General features: G+C 46.8%; 1 protein-coding gene across 1 annotated transcript in view; it reads right to left on the reverse strand.

The window, feature by feature from the left end:
• The window catches only part of GABBR2 (gamma-aminobutyric acid (GABA) B receptor, 2), a 474,372-nt gene that overhangs the window by 3,770 nt on the left and 449,789 nt on the right, over positions 1-20,813 (reverse strand). The window contains exons 14-18 of the mRNA XM_006863147.1: positions 12,516-12,626; positions 9,046-9,270; positions 6,728-6,910; positions 4,992-5,121; positions 2,808-2,925 (exon numbers count right to left, since the gene is read on the reverse strand). Of these exons, the coding sequence (XP_006863209.1) occupies positions 2,808-2,925; positions 4,992-5,121; positions 6,728-6,910; positions 9,046-9,270; positions 12,516-12,626 (767 nt within the window). The remainder of the gene's footprint in view (positions 1-2,807; positions 2,926-4,991; positions 5,122-6,727; positions 6,911-9,045; positions 9,271-12,515; positions 12,627-20,813) is intronic.

The raw sequence follows: 20,813 nt of genomic DNA on the forward strand, positions 1-20,813 counted from the left end.
CAATGAATAAAGAAGACAGTAGAAGAATGGATGCATTTGAATTATGGTGTTAGAGGAGAGTAATGAAAATACCATGGACTGCCAAAAGAATAGACAAATCTGTGTTGGAAGAAGTACTGCCAGAATGCTCCTTAGAAGCCAGAATGGCCAGACTTTGTCTCTCATACTTTTGACATATTATCAGGAGGGACCAGTCCCTGGAGAAGGATGTCATGCTTGGTAAGGTGGAGGGATGGAGAAAAAGAGGAAGATGCCCAACGAGATGGATTGGCACAGTGGCAGCAGCAATGGGCTCAAGCATGGCAATGATTGTGAGGTTGGCGCAGGACTAGGCAGTGTTTTGTTCTGTTGTGCATTGGGTTGCTATGAGTTGGTACCTACTTGACCCACCTAACAACAACAACAACAACAACATATTCCCAGTGCCTGACCACTCAAGGTGGGAAAGCCAGATCCTCATGGAAACCCCATAGGTAAAAGAGGTATTGCTATCCCCATTAAAACAACGAGTGGACAGTGCAGAAGTTAAGTAACTTGTAAACGGAAACAAAATAGAAATTGGGGAAGTTGGGACTCTTGCTTATTAAACCACATTGCTCTGTGGTGAGGGAACATCAATTCATGGGCTCCCTGGAGTTTGGGGCATTGATGAGATTTCTGAGATGGATGAAGATAGAGGACGGGTTGCCCACCAATCCTTAGGATTTGCTGACCAGAAGAGCTTCTACCAAGGGACACCTCACAGGTGTTCAAGAAAGTCTGATGGTGGAGATCTGATTTTAAGATTAAAGTTGAACCTGTTAGATCAGCTATGACCTGTTTATTCCTTTAGGCAATATGATGTTGACTGAGAGTCCAGGGGGGAGGGGGACGGAGAAATAAATTCTGAGCTGGGAGAATGATACCCCTAGGTGGGTACCACCAGCACTTGTCAGTTTGTCATACTGTGAGGGTTTGTGTGGTACTGTGATGCTGGAAATGATGTCACCAATATTTTAAATACCAACGAGGTAACTCATGGAAGACAGGTTTCAGTAGAGTTTCCAGACAAAGAAGAAAAGGTGGACCACTTCTGAAAGGTTAGCCACTAAAAACCTTATGAATAGGCACAGAACAGTGCCAGGAGATGAGCCCCTCAGGTTGGAAGGCACTTAAAATACAACCGAGGACGAGCTGCCTCCTCAAAGTAGAGTTGACCTTAATTATATAGATGCAGCAAAGACCTTCATCTACTGATAGGGCACAACTCAAAATGAGAAGAAATAGCTGCACACATCCATTAATAATCAGAACATAGAATGTACAAAGTATGAATCTAGGAATACTGGAAGTTTCCAAAAATGAAACAGAACACATAAATATTACTATCCTAGGCATTAGTGAGCTGAGACGGACAAGTATTAGCCACTTTGACTTGGACGATCACTATTATTTGATATGCTGGGAATGACCAATTGAAGAGGAATGGCGTCACATTTATCATCAAAATGAGCATCTCAGGATCTATCTTGAAGTACAGTGCTGTCTGTGATAGGATAATATCCATAAGCCTACAAGCAAGACCAGTTATTGCCTCTATTATTCAAATTTATGCACCAACCACTAAAGCCAAAGATGATGAAATTAAAGAATTCTACCAATTTCTTAGTCTGAAATTAATAAAATCTGCAATCAAGATGCATTGATGATTACTGATGACTGGAATGTGAAAGCTGGAAACAAAGAGGAAGGATTAGTAGTTGGAAAATATGACCTTGGTGACAGAAACAATTCTGTAGGTCACATGACAAAATTTTGCAAGACCAATGGCTTGTTCATTGCAAATATCTTTCTTCAACAAAATAAACAGTGATTATACACGTGGACCTCACCAGCTGGAATACATAGGAATCAAAACTGACTACATCTAGGGGAAGAGACAATGAAGAAGCTCAATACTATCAGTCAAAACAAAGCCAGGAGCTGACTGTGGAATAGACCATTCATTACGCATATGCAAGTTCAGGTAGAGTAGAGGGTCTGTGAAAAAGAGGAAGATCTTTAATAAGACTGACTGACACAGTGCCTGCGGCAATGATGGTGGGGATGGCTCAGGATCGGTTAGTGTTTAGTTCTGCTGTGCATAGGATTGCTGTAAGTTGAAACAGACTTGATGGCATCTAACCACCATAACAACCTTTACGGAAGCAGATGGTTAGGTCTTTTCTCTTATGGAGCTTCTGGTAGATTCAAACCACTGACCTTTTTGGTTCGCAGCTGAGCGCTTAACCACTGCACCACCAGGACTTCTCAAATTCACATCACAAGGTTCAGTTTTACTCATAATAAAGGCTGTGTGCTACAGTGGAGTGAGCATGGAATTTGATGTTGAATAGACTCAAGTTCAGATCGTAGCTCCTGTACTGTGACTGGAGAGCTTTGACAAATCACCTCCCTTTTGAATATCAGCTTTCCTCATCATACAATGAGGAGCTCTGGTATCGTCCTGGGTTACAAGTCAGGCTGCTAACTGCATGGTCAGCTGGTTAAATCCCTAGTGGCTCTGTGGGAGAAAGAGGAGGCTTTCTGCTCCTGTAAAGATTTACAACCTCAGAAACTCTACACAGGGTCTCTATGAGTCAGAATCAACTTCACAGTACATAACCACCACCACCATTTGTAAGATAAGCAGTGTAATCTGACCTATATCATGGTATTGCTGGGAAGTTCAAGTAAAATCATGCACATGAAAAGATGGCACAAATTGTCAATTGCTGGACAGGAGTAACATATTCTCGGGTAACAATTGTTAAGGAGAAGGTACTTACTGTTCTGGGGAGTTTATATCCTCTATTGGGTCTTTGCATGTTCGAGAGGGCTCTGTTGTATTCCATTGCAGCTGGGGGTTTTGATCGAGGTGATTTTTTAAAATGGCCTTTCCACCGTCTGCATGCAAAACAATATTAGAATATATTCTAATTTTAAAAAATCAACAATGCAACATTTTTAAGATGCTGCCCAGTGAGAGAGAATAGGAATAAACCCATCATCCCTGTACACACTGTGGTCTCTACAAGGTCTCTCTGGGACCAAGGCTGTGAGCAGGGACCCCTCTTGTCTAGCAGTGAAATTGGTATACTTGGGAATGTATATGGCAAGCGCTGTGCCCTCTCTTCTCTCTGAAAGAAAAAGTGGGGAATCAAGTCTACCAACATAGATGGCATAACTTCGGAATCAGATGGTTTAGTGTTAAGACATTTCCCCACTGGTGTAGAGAGATGTGTGACAAGATCCAAACAGTGCATACCTACACAAGATGAAATGTATAAGGAGGGAGTCTTTCACACCCACACAGGTGAATGCTATAAAAAAACTGGTGTTTGTTTTTCAAATCTTTAAAAAAAAAATGTATTTACATCTACGTTGAGCAATGCATTAAAAAAAAAAAAAAAAAAGAATTATGGACGAGGGGGTTTCCAAAAGCTCTTGGAAAAATTCCATTTTTTTACCCCAGGAACTTTTTAAAGTCCTGTCATAGATAGGATCAAATTGACAACAGTGACACAAAAGGTTCGCAAGGGAGCTTGGGGCCAGGGAGCATCTCATGTTAATGGGGGAGGAACATCAAAGGAGATGACAATGGTTACACAGCTTGAAGAATGTAATCAATGTAACCGAATAGGACATGTAGAAATCGTTGAATCAGGGCATGCTTTGCGGTGTATATTCTCAACAGCAATAAAGAATGCATTTACACATTGTTGTTGTTATGTGCCATGGAGTCAGTTCCGACTCATGGCAACCCTGTACAGGGTTTCCAAGGCTGTAAATCTTTACGGGAGCAGAAAGCCTCATCTTTCTCCTGCAGAACAGCTGGTAGTTTCAAACTGCTGACCCTGAGGACAGCAGCCCAATTCATAATCACTATGCTACCGGAGCTCACATTAACCCCCTACAAAACCAAGCCCATTGCTAGTGAGTTGATGCCAATGGATAGCAAAGAACTATCCTACAGGGTTCCCAATGTGCTACACCTTCACAGAAGCTGACTGCCACATCTTTCTCTCATGAAGCAGCTGGTGGATTTGAACTGACTTTTCAGTTAGCAGCTGAGTGCTTAACCTCTGTGCCACCAGATCTCCTCTTTTACACATACATGTTGTTAAGTGCCATCAAATCAGTTCCAACTCATAGCAACCTTTTATAAGGTTTCCAAGGAGCAGCGGGTGGGTTGGAACTACCAGCCTTGTGGTTAGCAGTCCAGTGCTTATCCTACAGCGCCACATCTGGACCCCATCATATATATGTGTGTATGTATTTGTCTGTATTATAATGCTGATCTTATGTTGCATTTTCCACATGGAGAGGTTTTCATATCGGCACAGATGTACCTAACTTCAGTAGCTGTATACTTCAGGGGCTGGGCTTGATGGTATCATAATGAAATCACCACAATGAGGAACACGTCTGTTAATTCCAGTTCTTTTCACCTATGAGTAATGCCACGCTGACCATCCATGTGGGAGTGTTTGCAAGGGGAAGGTACCTGGTGGTAGAGTTGTCAGATTAAGAGGTTTAATTTAATATTTGGAGAGTGCCAGACTGACTTCCAAAAACGTAGGGCAATGACCTCATTTCCCTACACTGGTGATCTTTCCAAGTTTTGCTCAATTGCAGGCAAAACCTGTTTGTGCATTTCCCAAGTGGTTGTTGAGCTTGAGGACCACGACATAACTTACTGACCATTTCTTTCTTGTTCGCTGATGTGGCATGTTTGAACTGTGGAAAGTCCAGGGAAATAAAGGCAAAGGATTCACAAAAGGGAACCTGAGATGTGCCGGCCAATCAGCATATTAGGAATGTGGGACACATTAAGAAACCAGGGTCCTGGCAGAGTGGGGATGCGGATTCCAGGCAAACCTGCCCTGCCTGGTGACTTCCCATCAGTCTCTTCATCTGTAAAGTGGAAGGTGGCTGGCTTCCCACGTACCCGCCCCTCCGCCGCCTCTCACCTGTGCTCTCCGTGAAGTTGCCTAGGTTGAGGATGTCATTCAGCTCTTGGTAGTGGTTCTGTTTAATGTATGTGCTCTTTTCTGGTGTGTCCTGCAGCTGCATGGTGACCTCTTCTAAGTCTTTATCGAGCTGAAAGACAATGGCCCACTGAGTCTGAGCCCCTGGTCCAGTCCCAACCCTGACAGCTAGGCCTCCAGAGCCAAGAAGTAGTTCACAGGGCTGTGATCTCTGCCTACAGGCTTCTCTGCTGAGGACAGTTCCAGGACAGAAAAGCAAATATTGATTTTCTTTGGGTCACTTTGTTTTGGGACCTGTTTGTTATAACCACTTAGCCAAAATCCTTTGTTCTCTATGTTCTCATTTATGGAATCAGGATCCTCTTAAACAGTCTGCAGACCTTGGGTCCAGACATACCCCTAAACCCAAAAGGAGGGGAGTAGAGAGGAAGGTAACTTGGATTCCATTCTTTGGTATAGAAAGCCCAGAATTTGAGATTTAGCTCAGGCACAAAGCAATCTGGTTATGACCTATTTGGAATATCCAACAATCTGCCAAGAACCCTCAGGACATAGATGTGTTGTTAAGAGTTGTCAATTGGTTCTGACTCATAGCAGCCCTGTACAGGATTTCCAAGGAGCAGTTGGTGGGTTTGAACTGCTGACCTTGTGGTTCACAGTCCAGTTCTGATCCTACAGAGCCACAGCAGGCAGAGATGGTGGTGGTGGTGGTGTGCCGTGGAGTCGGTTCCGACTCATAGTGACCCTGTACAAGGTTTTTGAGGCTGTAAATCTTTACAGGAGCAGAAAGCCTCATCTTTCTCCCATGGAACGGCTGGTAGTTTCGAACTGCTGACCTTGAAGTTAGCAGCCCAACTCGTAACCACTACACTACCAGAGCTCCTTAGGCATAGATGAGGGTTCTCAAAAACCTAATTCACTATCAAGTCAGTTCCAACTCATAGCAACCCTATATAGGGTTTCTGACGCTGTAAATCTTTATGGGAGTAGAAAGTCTCATCTTTCTCCTGAGTAGCAGCTGGTGGGTTTGGACTGCTGACCTTGTAGTCCAGTGCTTATCCTTCAGCACCACCAGGGCTCCTGTAGGTGAGGGCTAGTGCAGTAAAATTCCTTCCCCTCCCGGCCCCCTGCCCCAAAGTTTCTACTTCCTTCTCTCTTGCTTTTACAATCTACAGATGTGGGTAGTTATTGGGCTGTGTTGGGAAAATGAAAGAGCATGGGGGTGGGGAGAGGGAAAGAGATAGAGGGGTTGAGAGCAAGGCTGAGAGATATTGAGACCAAGGAGAGGTTGAGAGAAAAAGAGGTTGAAAGATATTGATAGAAAGAGAGAGGTTGAGAGGTTGAGAGAAAGAAAGAGGCTGAGAGAGAGGCTGAAACTGAGAGAAAGGTTGAGAGAGAATGAGCTAGAAAAGACAATTTAGGAAGCTACTGTAATCTGGGAGTTCATACATCTCTACAAATGCCTTTCGCTCTAAGGACACTTGAAAGAGCTTGGGCCAGATGGGCAATAAGCTCTTGTCAGATTCTGTCAGACTGCCTCTGTCTTTGCCTGTTACCGCTGGTTCTTGCAGCCACATGACAGCAGATGGGACTCGACAGCCTGACACAGGATGTTCTAGATGGGGCGTGGGTAGAGCAGCTCTGAGAGTCTCTGCAGGGATCAAATGGACTCAAATGGGAGAAGGCAGTGCCTGGTCGTCACATGTTGTGGGAGGTACCTCTGTGATCTTCATTCGTAGCCGATGGTTTTCTGATTGCAGGCCCTCCAGGCGAGATGTGCTTGCTTGGTTCACGCTGGTGACTGAGGTGGACGTTTTAGAATCTTCTTTCTTCTGATTCTGAGTGAACTGGAATCGCCGATTCTGAGTTGCTGCGTCTGGGTTTGTTCTCAGGGTGATGAGCTGAAGGAACAGAGCTGGGTTGAAAAGAGATCTTGGGGCTGAGCTTCTTCCCACCCCTGATATCAGGTCTTGCACTGAAGACAACGTGGGCCCTAAGGACTTGGGCTGAGAGTCAGGAGCCCTGGGTGAGGCCTGCATTGCCATTTGTAGTGTGTGACCATGGGCTAGTGGCCCCTTCCTCTCACTGAACTTGTTCCTTTACTGGCTAGTAGTACAAGTCTGGTCTCCTTACCCTGCTTTCACCTGCATCCCAACCATCCTACAGAGACCACCTAGGGCTCTTTAAGTCAAGTTCCAGCCTCCCCTCGCTCTGCCTTAGGTCTTGCTCTATGTGGAAAATCAGTCCTGAGGGTGAACACTGTGAAGACAATGGGCTGGGGGAAATCAAAGACCTCTGTTCTTGATAACCACTGAGGAGTTTTGGGGACAGGACGCTTATTATATCTGTCACAGGCGCAGGCATTTTTAATATAAAAGGTCCTGTACTTGACTCATTTACTTAAGAAATATGTTTGGGGTCACGATAGCCTCTGGGCTTAGCCTTGGAGAGAGGGGCTGAGTGAGCTTTGATCTCTGTCCACAAGGACCTCATGGTCTGGAGGAGTGGGGTGGGATTAAGGGTGACCCCAGATCTTCACCAGGCCAGGAGCATCCAGTGTTGAGTGCCCAAGAGAGCTGCAAGCATGGTCCTGCGGGCCTGGGTAGGGTCTGTGGAGGGTCTGAAAGGATGAAGAGACTTTGATAGATGAGGGGAAGAGGCCTGGGCCTCAGGGCCCTTATGGAAAAGGGAAATTGGCCAATGTACAGGACTTTGGGGAGACTGGAGGAAACTCAAATCTTCAAAGCTAGCCCAACATCAGGGGACTGGATCTTGGAGGCACAATAGAGGCTGAGATGGCAGCTGGGGAGTGACATGGTAGGGGCTGGGCCTGAAGAGTCCTCTAGGATCTTAGGATGAACAAAAGGCCAGAGAGGATGCAGAGAAACTCTGGCCTAGAACCTGGCAGGTATGACAACCAAAAGGAGAAGGAAAGAGCTGGCATCCTGGGCACTGATTAGGTGGGTGCCCAGTATGATGGAGGCACCACAGGCAAACACTCTCCCACTTGGGTCAACAATTCCTTCGTGACTCTCTCTCAGCTCCCAGCTCCTTCCTTAAAAAGCAAATAAACAACAACTCTATTTTGGAATGATTTTAGATTTACAGAAAAGTTGCAAAGATGGTACAGAAAGGTCATTCCCTGACTTTCCCCTAACAGGCAGATCTTCCATAGTGATGGAATCCATACACCATGGTACAGTTGTCAAAATGAAGAAAATGACATTGGTACACTAATACTCACGAATTCAGACTTCTAATGTTTTTTGTCTTTTTCAGGATCTATCTAATCTTACTTTGAGCTTCAAGCAGGTGGGGCTTTGCTGTACTCAGACCAGCAGGGGGCTCCCAAGAGGTCAAGGCCTCTGGTTCAGTTGCCCGCTTCACTGTTGGTCAAGAGAAAGGTCTGAAAAAACTCCTCCCCTGGGGGGTCCTGAAGGTCAGCCCTTCAGATGACTGGGAAATGGAAGGGGTGGTTAAAAATAGTGATCACTTTGGACCCAACAATACTATAGCTGGGACTGTAGCCTAGGGAATAATAGGAAATAAGGAGAATGTGTCATACAGAAAAAAAATTTCATTGATAGTATTTAAAAACGGGAAACAACTGTTAACACTCACCAGTAAGGGGTCAAGGGTCAAGTAAATGTTGACATTACCCCTCAGTGATGATTAAGCATGTGGCAGAATACCACAGGGAAAGAAAAAACAAAGTGAAAGAGGTAAAATACAAAATGGTGCGTTTGCTATAATTGCAATTTTTATCTTTAAAAGCATTACCTCTCAGCCATTTAAAAGAAAGAAAGAAAGAAAGAAACACATAGGAATGTTAACAGTGATTATTTTGGGGTGGTAGGACTACATAAATCTTTCAAAGTGAAAAATCTGGCTTCTATTTTTCTGTATTCCCCAAACTTTTCATCTTATGCACTGTTTTCAAGATAAGAAAAAGAAATGAGTAAAACGTGCAGAAAGTGAAAAAAAAAAAGCAGCACTCTGCTTTTGAGGGTCTCAGAGGCCAGGGTGGTGAGGGTACCTTGGGCACAAACACCAGGCAGAGGGTGATGGTACTGCAGAAGATGATGACCAGAGCCACTATGCAGAACTGCACATTGGGCTGGTCCCGGGTCAGGAAGGAGACGGCAGCCCCGATGATGCACATGATGCCCACATTGTAGACACTCATCCCGATGTACTTGCTGTCATTGAGTGCTGGGATGCTGACGTTGCGGGTCTCCCAAGCTAAGAAACAACCGAACAACTGAAACAGTGAACAGAAAGGGGAGATGGTCATTACCAAGCAATGGTACATGCTCCCTGCTCTGAGAAACTGCTCAATTGAGGGCTACTCAGGAAGTGGGGGTGGGCGGTGGAGGTTTTGCTGTCCGCAAGATCTTCTGGATGTCACATCTGTCTCCACAGATGGGGTATACTGCAGCTGTCTGCTGTCCTTCACCCCACAACTGGTCACGCACAGACCCACAGGAAGCCACAGTGGGAAGAAACTGCAGCATTGATCCAGATCACCTCCCCTCACTGGCCCAGAGAAGAGAAAGGGCCTTGTGCAAGGCTACATTGTAATCTGGTAGTCAAAGTGGACAGTGATTGGAATGAGAGTTCAAAGGCACAATTTATATTGAGCAATTTTCAGATGAGTTAAGGTAGAACTTTGTGAAAAGGCCGCTCATCTGTAGTGGGTTGAATGTTGTTGGATGCTTTCATGCCATTTCCAATTCATAGTGACCCTTTGTACAAAAGAACAAAACATTGCCGGTCCTGTGCCTTCCTCACAATTGTTGTCATGTTTGAGCCTATGACAGCATATCCAAAGTACATGAGATGTTGACTGCTGGCCCTCTAAATGATATGGCCGCATCCTAATCTGTCCCGTTTGTGAACGTGACCTTATTTGGAAAGAGTCTTTCAGAATGCAATTAAATTAATGATTTCAAAATAAGATCATCCTGGATTATCCGGATGGGCCTCATAAGAGGCAGAAGAGAAGACACAGATTCTGACAAGGAGCTGTGAGAAGACAGAGGCTGAGACTGGACTGATGCACACGCCAAAGAACACCAGGAGCCACCCAAAGTTGGAAGAGACCAGAAGGAGTCTTTTAGAACCTTCACCTGTATTTTGGCCTTTTGGTCTTCAGAACTGTGAGAATACAGTTCTGTTGTTTTAAGTTACCTGGTGTGTGGCAATTTATTACACCAGCTACAGGAAATGAGTACACTATTTATTGATGGCACAAGCTGTTTTGCAGGGAAGTATGTGCCCCGTCACTGGAGGTAACGAAGTAGTTAGTGGAAGAACATTTGTTGGGATGCTCAGGGTCAGGTGGGAGACTGAAAAATCGGACAGGGGTGGGTCTACAGAGCTGGGCATGCCTTTTCCAGCCCTGAGATTCTGTGGCTCTAGAGCAGGAGGGGCTGTGGGGTGGGGTTTCAGTCACAGAGACTGAATTCCACCAGGCTACAACCTCCGTGCCTGGAGGACTATGAACAGATCCGAGTACACATTGCAAATGGCAGAGCACTCGTGCTGCCAAGTAGAGCTTTCACGGACATGATAGGACTGAAAGTCATCTCCTACCACTTCTGCAAGTAGAAGGCTGGGGAAGATAATGAAAATCACAACATTACAGACAAGATGCAAGTTTAAAGATGTCAATATGATTCACCACAATCTAATTTCATGGACTCTTAGAATCGAGGAACATGGAAACCAGAAGGGATTTTGTAGAACAATTAGTTTCCCTCTCAGAGGTATTCCACAGGGGCTGGGGACACTGAAACGCAGGTCATCGACACAGCACACTTTCCAGGACCGGAAGCTCCAGTCCATGTGTGCACACTGCTGTTACACAAATCTGACATGGAGTTCTTGACATGGAGCTGAGATCTGCCTGCCCACATCTTGTCTGTGGTCACTGTTTTACTGCCCTCAGGTCTGCTCTACCCGTCTCTAACAGGTCTTCTGAGTTTCTGATGACTCGGTCCCCTGAATCTGTCCTCTCCAAGCCCCAACACCTCCTGTGGACAACTCCAGGGCCATAACCTCTTGGGGCCCTGTGGCAACCAGCCAGTGAGTCTGTTGTATGACAGACTCAAAGACTTCTATGGAAACCAACTCACAGGACATGGGTAATCAGTCTTTATCTAGGGTTCCCTTGTTGTTATTGTTAAGTGCCATTGAGTCAGTTCTGACTCACAGCGACCCTGTATAGGGTTTCCAAGGAGTGACTGGTGGCTTTGAACTACTGACCATGTGGTCAGCAGTCAAGTGCTTATCCTACAGCACCACACCAGGACTCCTAGGATCCCCAAATACATTCTATTTTGGGGTGGCTCCTTAAAGGATATGGGATCAAGTAGTAGCAGGAAAGAAGGCTTTTCAGTAGCACAAGCAGGTCCAGCATATTTGACTTTTGGAGAAGGGTTCATTCTTGGTCTCTACTGGAGGTCACACAGAGGCAGACAGTGGCCTAACTTTCCTAGGGGGAGACCCAAAGAGTGGCCAGCGGCCAACTTCCTGTTGCTCGAGGGATTTAAGGGGAAGAAGAATCATTTGTCCAGGATCCGGGGAGAGAAGATTCAAGAAAGGATAAAGGTCCTAATTCTGAAATTTCACTGTTGTTAGGTGGGCTTGGTTTGTGATCTGGGTAGAATGGGAAGATGAGGCCATGGTAGCTGGGTGGTAGAATTCTTGCCTTCAGTGCAGGAGACCTGGGTTTGATTCCCAGACAATCCACCACCCATCTGTCAGTGGAAGTTTGGGTCTTGTTCTGATGCTAAGCAGGTTTCAATGGAACTTCCAGAAAGGCCTGGTGGTCTACTTCCAAAACCCTAGGGAATGAAACCCCTGTAGATCCCAACTTCTGATTCACAACTGAGGAGGGAGGTGCAGGATTGGGCAGCATTTATTCCCTTGTGCATGGGGATACCATGACTTGAGGGCAGCAAACAACAGAGTACAGAGAATATCGGCTCTGGTGATTGGAAGTTACTAGGTAGCCTTTGGCAAATTGTTTGTCTCGGAACCTTACTTTTTCCATCTATAAAATGGGGCTGAGTCTACTCCCCAAGGATTTAGAAAGAATCCAGTGGAATGCTGGCTGTGAACAGGTGCGGGATGTCAGTAGGTCACAGCTCCTATGGGTAGTACAGTGGCCGTTGTGAGGGACACTCATAGGTTTTGGGGTTACTTTCTGGTTAAGTAAGATCTTAACTCTGTCACTTACTAGCTGAGTGGTCTTAGGCAAGATACCAAGCCTCAGTAGTATCCCAATGAAATGGGGATCTAACACAAGTTATACACACGTCTGTTGCTTACAGTTATGGGAGTTGAGAAGACATGTGACAGGCATCCCGTCTGTCACAGGATAAGTGCTTAGTCATGGGAATGCTGTTTATTCTTATGTTGATGGACCCCTGGGGAAAGAGCCCTGACAGAGAAATGCCCTCTCCCCTGCCCAACCATCATTGCTTCTGGCTTTGCACCTACCATGAGAAGCCCCTTGTAGGCATAGACGATCCCGAGCCAGATGGTCATGTGGGTGTTCTCACAGTGTTCCAGGAGAGGGCGGATGGAGATGTCTCGGCCGGCTGGGTCCGGCTGTGCACAGAGCAAAAAGAAATCCCAGGGATGGCGCTGGGCACGCTTCCAGCAGCAGGGTCCCTATCTGTGGGAAGGTTCTTTTCCTTCCAATGAACCACAGTCTGTGCACCCACCCAGCAGGCCCTTTATCCCCTGCCTCTGTGTCCCCATGGTGTGGGGTTCAGGCCTCAAGTAGTGTTGATGACCTTTTGTGAATCTCACTTCAGCTCTGTATTCCTGTTTTCTGTGTCATTATTATCTCTCCAACTTCAGTGAGAGCTCCAGAGGGTATGGCTTTGGGTCACATTTGTGCCCCTACTGCCCAGAGCAGGCGTCTGTAAAGAGTGAGGGCAAGAATGAAGCTGAAACTTAGAACAGGATACCCTAGACACAGACTCTCCGGGCTTAGCCAAGCATGAGGCCTGCCAAGCTCTTCTAATGGGAGACCCTCTTGCCCACTGCACCCAGTGGAGGCAGCCATGTTATATACCACATGACCCATTCTGGGCTAGAGCTGATTGGACAGGGAGTGGGCACCTGGCCCTACGCAGTCCATCCAGAAGCTGGGCAGAGATTTGTCCTAGTGCAAAGGGCTCTGCCAAAGAGGAATGTTGGAGAGAATCTTGCCCCTTCATGTTCTCTCATTCAGGACTCTGAACTGGGGAGGTCTGAGAATCAGCCAGATAGTAGCAAGAAGAGACAAAGACACCAGGGAATGGAAAGATACGTATATGTATACAGACATATTTTCTTGGAACCAGCTGAGAGTATGGTGCAGACTTCCTGACCCTCACTCCTAAATAGCTCAGCCAGTTATTTCCTAAGAACAAGGAGCTCCTCTTACATAAGCATATACAATTACTAAATTTTTAAAGTTTAACACAGATTACTAAATTTTTAAAGTTTAAAGTTTAACGTTATTAACTAATGTCCTATCCATTGTCAAATGTCACAAAATGGCCTAATAATGTCCTTTAAAGCCAAAAAATGTTTTTCCCCTCCAAAATCCAGGACGGTGCATTGCACTGACTTGCCAGCCATATCTCTTTGAAACTCAATTACTCAGTCTACTTTTGTCTTTCTCACAGTTATTCGGTAGCCTGTCCCTCAATTTGGGCTTGTCTGAAGGTTTGCGTCTGATTAGGTTCAGGCTATACCTTCTCAGCAGGACCCTATAGCAGCAGTGCTGGTCTGGCCTCCTTGCTCATGGTGGCACTTTGTCCCTTTGTTGCTGAAGTCACCTCTGACCACTTGGTTAAGGTGTTGGTTGCCAGATTTCTCCATTTCCCCCTTTGTAATGAATGGATCTGTGGGACACACTTTGTGATTGTGTGAATATCCTGTTCCCCTGTTAGGCACATGTTCTCAGCAGCCATTGATGCTTCTTACTTGAACCACTTATTACTTTGGTGGCTGGTAACTGGTGTAACTCTGTCATTCCTTTGAAGGACTTGCCATTCCACTGTCCACAATAACTTGCCCATCTCTGATTTTCTGATTTAGGCAAATGTGGGTTTCTTTTTGATTCACCATCTTACCATTCATTATTATTACTCATTTTGATGCACACTTTTCCCCATGTTTAACCAGTGGAATACTCCTCAAGCTGCCTTTTGTGTGTTTTGTGTTTTTCAGCATGCCCCCAAAATTTTGGGGGGCACCTTTTTACTTCCTAGGACAAGATGTTCCAGGCTCTTCTTGCTCTTGTCTTGTCCCAACTTGGAATGAGACATTCTTCTAAGTCCTCTTGGTTCTTTTTAGTGGAAACCAAGATCTGGGCACAGATACACGTATTATCTGTGTGGTGTAACTAGCAACGGTGTTACTAGTTCTAGTTCTTTTATCTACCCATCAACTATTTACAGAGAGATTTATTGCTGTTAGTTTCTATGGAGTTGATTCCAATTCATGTTGACCCCACGTGTGCAGAGATAGATACAGATATAGATAAACACCACAGGGTTCTTACTTGTCCCCCCATTCTATATTTGTACTTCCTTTCTCCCACAGTGAGACCCCTGGTTTCCAACAACACCAAAATATTTATTCATTTTCTCTATCCTACAATAGACATGGAGTCCTGGTGTGGCACTGCAGAATAAGCACTGGACTGCTAGCCAAAAGGTCTGCAGTTCAAACCCACCAGTTGCTCCTTGAAAACCCTATACAGGATTGTTATGAGTCAGAACTGACTCAACAGCATTTAATATCAACAAGAACACAATAGACACAAAATCGGTCCATAGTGCTATATGCAACCAACTATACATTTACTAAGTAAAGTTAAAGATGTCACTGAGTGTGTATCGTCAGAGAACTGTGTTTGGGAGGTTATATGCTAAAGCCCAGGGTAAAGTCATGGCCCTGAGGGTAAGGGCTGGGCATCTCCAGGGTCAACCACTAGGCAGAGGGAGCACTCTGACAGGCTCTGAGGTGTGGATGGCAGGCCTTACGAAGGCTGCGATGAACACCCTATTTCTTCTGGTCCTGCCTCTAGTCTTGTCCTTTGAATCAAGTCATGGCCTGGACTCCTGTGAGGTGGGTAAAGATGATGCTCCTCACATGGAAGTGGGAAGAACTAGGAGATGGCACACACTGTCCAGATGCATCCCTTTCAGGCTTGATGAGAAAAAGTCTCAGCTCAGGAAAACTTTTCTCCTCTGTGGCTCCAAGGCCACTGAGGCTTAAGGGGAGTGCAGGGTCCCCTAAGGCCTCTGTGGTGGTGGCAGTACTAGCGAGAGTCATCCCAGAGGAAGCTGATCTCTAGGAACGGAAGTTATAGTGGCTAGATCTAGAGATTTCCCTTCCACTGCCATCTACCCTGGAACTGACCTGGCTTTTACTAAGGGAGATGGCCTTCTGAGATTGTCTCTTTATTTAATTGAAGGACTTGGCCCAAGGTCACCAGAGAGTGAGTGGCGGAAGCTGGCTTTCTCCAATGTCTGACAACTCAGCAGATATCAGAAAGCAGGAGTGCAGACCCATTACCATCATGGATTGAACAGCAAGCTCATTAATGATGATTGTGTCTGGTGTTCCACAGTGAAAGGCAGTGATTCATGATGGAATCTTAGATTCTCAGCATAAAGTGGCCTTCAGAAGGTCTGTCACACACTATTGTTCAATGTAATGAAAACTCCTTTTATGGGAATCTGACAATGATTGCCTGGTTTACATGAAAGGTCTTCAAAAAATTTGTAGAAAAATTCCATGATCTTTTAATGCCATTTTTCCCCACAAACTTTTTGAAGACCCGTTGTATATCTCCATTGCTAGAAAGCTCCCTCACCCTAGGCTTGTTGTTGTTAAGTGTTGTCAAGTTGGCTCCAACTCAAAGCGACCCTGTTTAGGGTTTCCGAGGAGTGGCTAGTGGGTCAGAACCGCCCATCTTGCGGCTCAAATTGACCTTGCGGTCCAGCGCATAATCCCGCAGCGGCATACCAGAACTCCCACCTTAGGCTAGACGGTTTTATAGTTCCTTCACTGAAACAGAACCATCTTGGGTCCGTCCACCTATGGGTCTTCTTCCCTATGGGTCTTCTTAGATCAAGACCCAGTTCTCTCTATGGTGTGCCTATTCGCTTCCTCAGGCTGGGTGAGCTGCAGAGAAGTGATGCAGCATTGTGGGCCTTTTCCCACACATTGGCTCCAGTCCTCCTGCTCGAATTCACAATAACCCACAGACCTAGTAAGGAGTTCACTATTCCAGGTAGAGCTGAGTAGGAGTGCCTGTTCCCATGCTCCAGACCGCCTTGGTTTTCTTCATACCTGTCATCCATGGTGTGTCGTATGCTCCATAAGGTTGACAGTTGTTAAGTGCCACTGAGTCGGTTCCGACTCATAGTGACCCTGTATAGGGTTTCCAAGGAGCAGCTGGTAGGTTTGAACTGCTGAGCTTGCAGTTCGCAGTCCAGGGCTGATTCTACAGCGCCACACCTGGAGTCCACTAAGGCTGACTAAGACTCCGTTAAGAAGGCTTGGTGACGTGATTGTTAAGTGCTCAACTGCAAACTGAAAGGTTAGCAATTTGAACCTACCCAGTAGGTGTGTGGGAAAAAGATCTGGTAATCTGCTTCTGGAAAGATGACAGCTAAGAAAAGTTGATGGAATAGTTCTACTTTGCCACATGTGTCGAAAATGACACGACAGCACCGACTAACGACAGCACCCCCCCATCAGGTATTTTCATAGAGCTGCTGCAGGCTTGGTCTTCCTGCTTCCGTAGCTCCGAGTTCAGCTAGGTTATTGTTACCTTTTATCTTGTCAGTAGCTCCCTCATCCCCATCTGCCCTGACCTCCTAATTCATACACCTGACTCTTCAGTCCTCCCATCAATCTCAATACATGTAAGCACAGCCTTAACTGCAGAGATGAGAGGGCAGCAAGCCACAGAGGAGCCACTGTGGTCCACAGAGCTGCTTCTCCCCCTCCTCTCCGCTGCCCCAGACCCCTGGTCTCACTACAGAAATAAAGCATACGTATTCTTTGGTCACTGATACTGCCCTTCATGAGGCCCAACTCTGTGTATACTGGACACAGATCAGATGGGCAGGGGCTGGGGCTATTTTAGGAGCACTGAAGTCCTGGAGAGGTTCATGTACTCAGGGGTCTGTGATATGGGGAATCTGTAAATAATCCAGACTCCTCTATTGAATCCTAATGCAAACACAGGGGTCTTGTTTGATAGTCCAGTTCCTGTGTGGGATTTGAGTTCCCCCAGGTCTGAGGTCTAAGAAGTCACAACCACTCAATGCCACTGAGGCGGGGCCAAGTCACAAATGCTTGCTCGGCATTATTACCACGCACCAAAAAACCTCTAGAGGGCACCAAAGACACATGCGGAGAGCCCAGCCCAGCGTTCCTGGACTAATTTCTGTTGGGGACACAGAACTACTGTGGACAGTGGGATTGGAAGTGGCAAAGCCACCAGCAGTACCCTCTGCTTCTCTGGAAGGTACCCACTGACTTCAAGTGAGGCCAGATTTCTAAGCACTTTACAGGACCTCCACTTGTGGGGTCATTGAGGGCTGTTAAACGGGCAGCTGAATGGCTATTGCAAGTGGCCTGCTCTCAGTGTGGCCCAGCAAGCACAGGGCACTGACCCTTGCAGCATCCGAGCTGGGATTTCAGGGCAGGGTGGGCCGTAATTTCAGGCGTGTGTCTCCCTGTAGAACTGCTCTACCTGGTTCTCTTGCTCTGGATGACTGGTCTACAAGAACTTTCAGCTTGCTCTCTCTCTTCCTGTTGCTCACCTGGCAGGTCATTAAGTAATCATCCATTCATTTAATCAATAACTATCAAGCAACATGAGGAACGGAGGCAGCTTCTTGATGCCCCAAATTTCCAAACAGTAAGAAGGATCAGAGCTGAGATTCAAACCTAGGCCTGTCTGACTCCCAAACCAGTGCTTCTTCCTCCCTTCCTCCAGCCTGCACTGCTCCTCACAAACTCCACATCAGTCTCCTGAAGCAGTGGGCATAAGTGTGCTCTTGGAAAGGTGAGTGCCATGTTTGTGGGAGGAATACGGGAAGTGTACTCCCTAAGGCCTCCAGAGCTCTGTGAAGGTTGTGCTTTGGTGCTACAAGCTGAGAAAATGCTGCTTCTCTGCTGACAGGACTGTGCCCAGCACAGAGGCCAGGATGGTTGTGATGGCCGGAGGAGAAGCTGCCCAGGAAAGCCACCCCCATCTGTGTATCGTCTAAAGGAGAGCAGCTGGCCTGAGGGTCCCTCTGCACAGTGCCATTATTCTCATTGACAGAGGTCCTAGAAAGCATACTATTTTGTCAAGTCATACAATCGAACAGGCAGGGAGGGGGTCCAGGCACCAGGTGAGGCTCTGAGGTCTGAAAGGTCAGAGGCCTTGGTTCTGCTATAGATTTGATGGATGACCTTGGGAAAGTCCCCAACCTGCTCCAGGCTTCAGTTTCCCATTTGTGAAGTAAGCCCAATTTACGGACTGAATCTGAGTTCAAATAACAGAAGAATAGTTATATTGGTCCTACAAGTCCTAACTGTGTTTGCCCTCCATTCATTCATTTAAGATGAACTCAATCTGTCCTCATCAGAACTAACAATAGCTCTATCCTAGGTACCTTAGGGCACATGATGAATACCGAGTCAGTTTTGAGAGAATGAGTGGAGCGCACAGATGTGGGACACAACACACCAGTGTAGCTAAGACAGGAGCAGCGTCACCTGGAAGTGGTGACATTTAGGCTGAGACCTGAAGGACGAGACCCCACCCTGTGAGAACCCAGAGGGAGAGCATTCCCAGCTGAGGGCAGAGCATGTGGGAAGGTCTTGTAATGGCAAAGCCTTTGGGGGCAAGTTCTAGAGACACCGGGGAGCCCAGCGTGGCTAGAATGTAATGAGGGGCCAGCATTGCTTCTCACAGATGGCTGTCCACACCTCACTAAGGGAAAGTGTGTTACTGCAGATTCCCAGTGGTGAGGTCTGCAGGGGAGAGGGGAAAGGCAAGCAGCGGAGTGGGGGAGGGGTGGGACAGGGACGGGAGAGGAAGGAGGGAGAGGGGAAGAGATAGTGATCTGATCATTTTGGGCTGCATTTCATTGTCTGGATACTCTCGTTTTCTGCAAAGGAGGCAAGTGAGCAGACACTGCCTCTTTGGGAGGCAGCTCAGGAAAGGGGAATGGGTACTGGGTTCAGATCTCAAGCCTATCACTGTGTGACTTTGAGCACATCTCTCACCCTTTCTGAGCAACGATTTCCTTGTTGTCAGCCTTCCAGGGCCAGTAAAGGAACCAAAGGAGGTAACCAGTGTGTCGAGCAGGCGTCAGGACAGAAAGCCCCTCCTAGTGCAGAAAACCATGCCTGTTATCTCCAACTGCAGAGAGTCACAGAGCACTGGAGCTGGAGGAATCTTCCAGATCCCTTGGGCTTGAGTGCTTATCTTAACAGCAGCAGCTCCACATCTGAGGCAGCAAAGCCAGAAGCTGTCATTTCAAGGTAAGAATTTCCGTTTAGAACGTTTCATTACAAGTTTCAGTGATTTTTTTTTTTTTTTCAGAATCGCCCGTCAGGAAGGAACCTGTGAGATCACCCAATGGAGTTCTTCCCGAGGCACTTTGGGTATTTTTTCTTGGGGGTGCAATTCTTTGCTGTGAGGGACTGTCCTGTGCTGTGCAGAGCATTCTGATTCCCTGGACCTGAAGCAATGAATGCCAGGAGTGTCCTTAGTGATAACAACCATCTCCCACTACACACTAGGCTGATTCCACTTTGTACAGATGGGGAAACTGAGGCCCAGCAAAGGACAGCAGTCATCCCAAAGGTGACCCAGTTGACAGTTACCAGGACTTACCATTCATGGCCACCGACATGATGGCTGCTACCCACACCAGTCACACTGGCCAATCTGCTGGGGCTGTGTGCCCTCACACATGCAGGGTCCCCTGGGGCAGCTGCCAGAGCCATCCGCACCTTCTGGCCACACCCTCGTGGACACCTGCTGGAGGCCCGGGAGATTGTGAGGGGTGGTCCTGCTCTCTCAGAGCACGTAGTGAGAGACCACAGCCGAATGCAGGCATCCATGCACATGACTCCAACGTAAGGTGGGCAGAGAACAGGGCAGACAAAGGGTTCAAACCACCAACTCCAGGAGTGCAAACAGAGAACAGGGCAGACAATGCGTTCAAACCACCAACTCCAGGAGAGCAAACAAAGCTGCGGGCAAGGAACAGAACTGAGGACATGGCAGTTCTGGTAGGTAACCAGAGGCAAGGGTATGCTCTAGTGGGAGGAACAGCAGGGGCAAAGGTTCAGAGGCCCGGGCACCTGGGATGTGCTCAGGAAGCAGGGTGGGAGGAGCAGATGTAAAGCAGGTGAGGAGCTGTGACAAAGGCAAGGAGCCCTGGCACTGGACCACTGGGCCGTCAAGTCCTGTCCAGAGAGACCTCCTGAATTTGACCTTGGAACCTAGCAGGGAATGCTGTGACTGTCTAAGGGGCAAAGCTGGGCTAGGGGCTGTCCTGGAAGGTTAAGGACCGACCTTCCCAGGTCCTCATGTTTATAGACCATGGCAGCCTTTGCTTTGCAAGCTATCATTTCTCTTTGATTTTGACCTTGGCAGTCTGGTGTAGGAGCCAGGAATATTATACCCACATTACAGGTGAGAAAACAGGCTCAGCGCAGAGATGAGATTTGCTTAAAGTGACAGAAAGTTGGAGAGAGCTGGGGCCATCCTCT

This window comes from Chrysochloris asiatica, unplaced genomic scaffold, assembly GCF_000296735.1.
Source record: "Chrysochloris asiatica unplaced genomic scaffold, ChrAsi1.0 scaffold00053, whole genome shotgun sequence".
NCBI lineage: Eukaryota > Metazoa > Chordata > Mammalia > Afrosoricida > Chrysochloridae > Chrysochloris > Chrysochloris asiatica.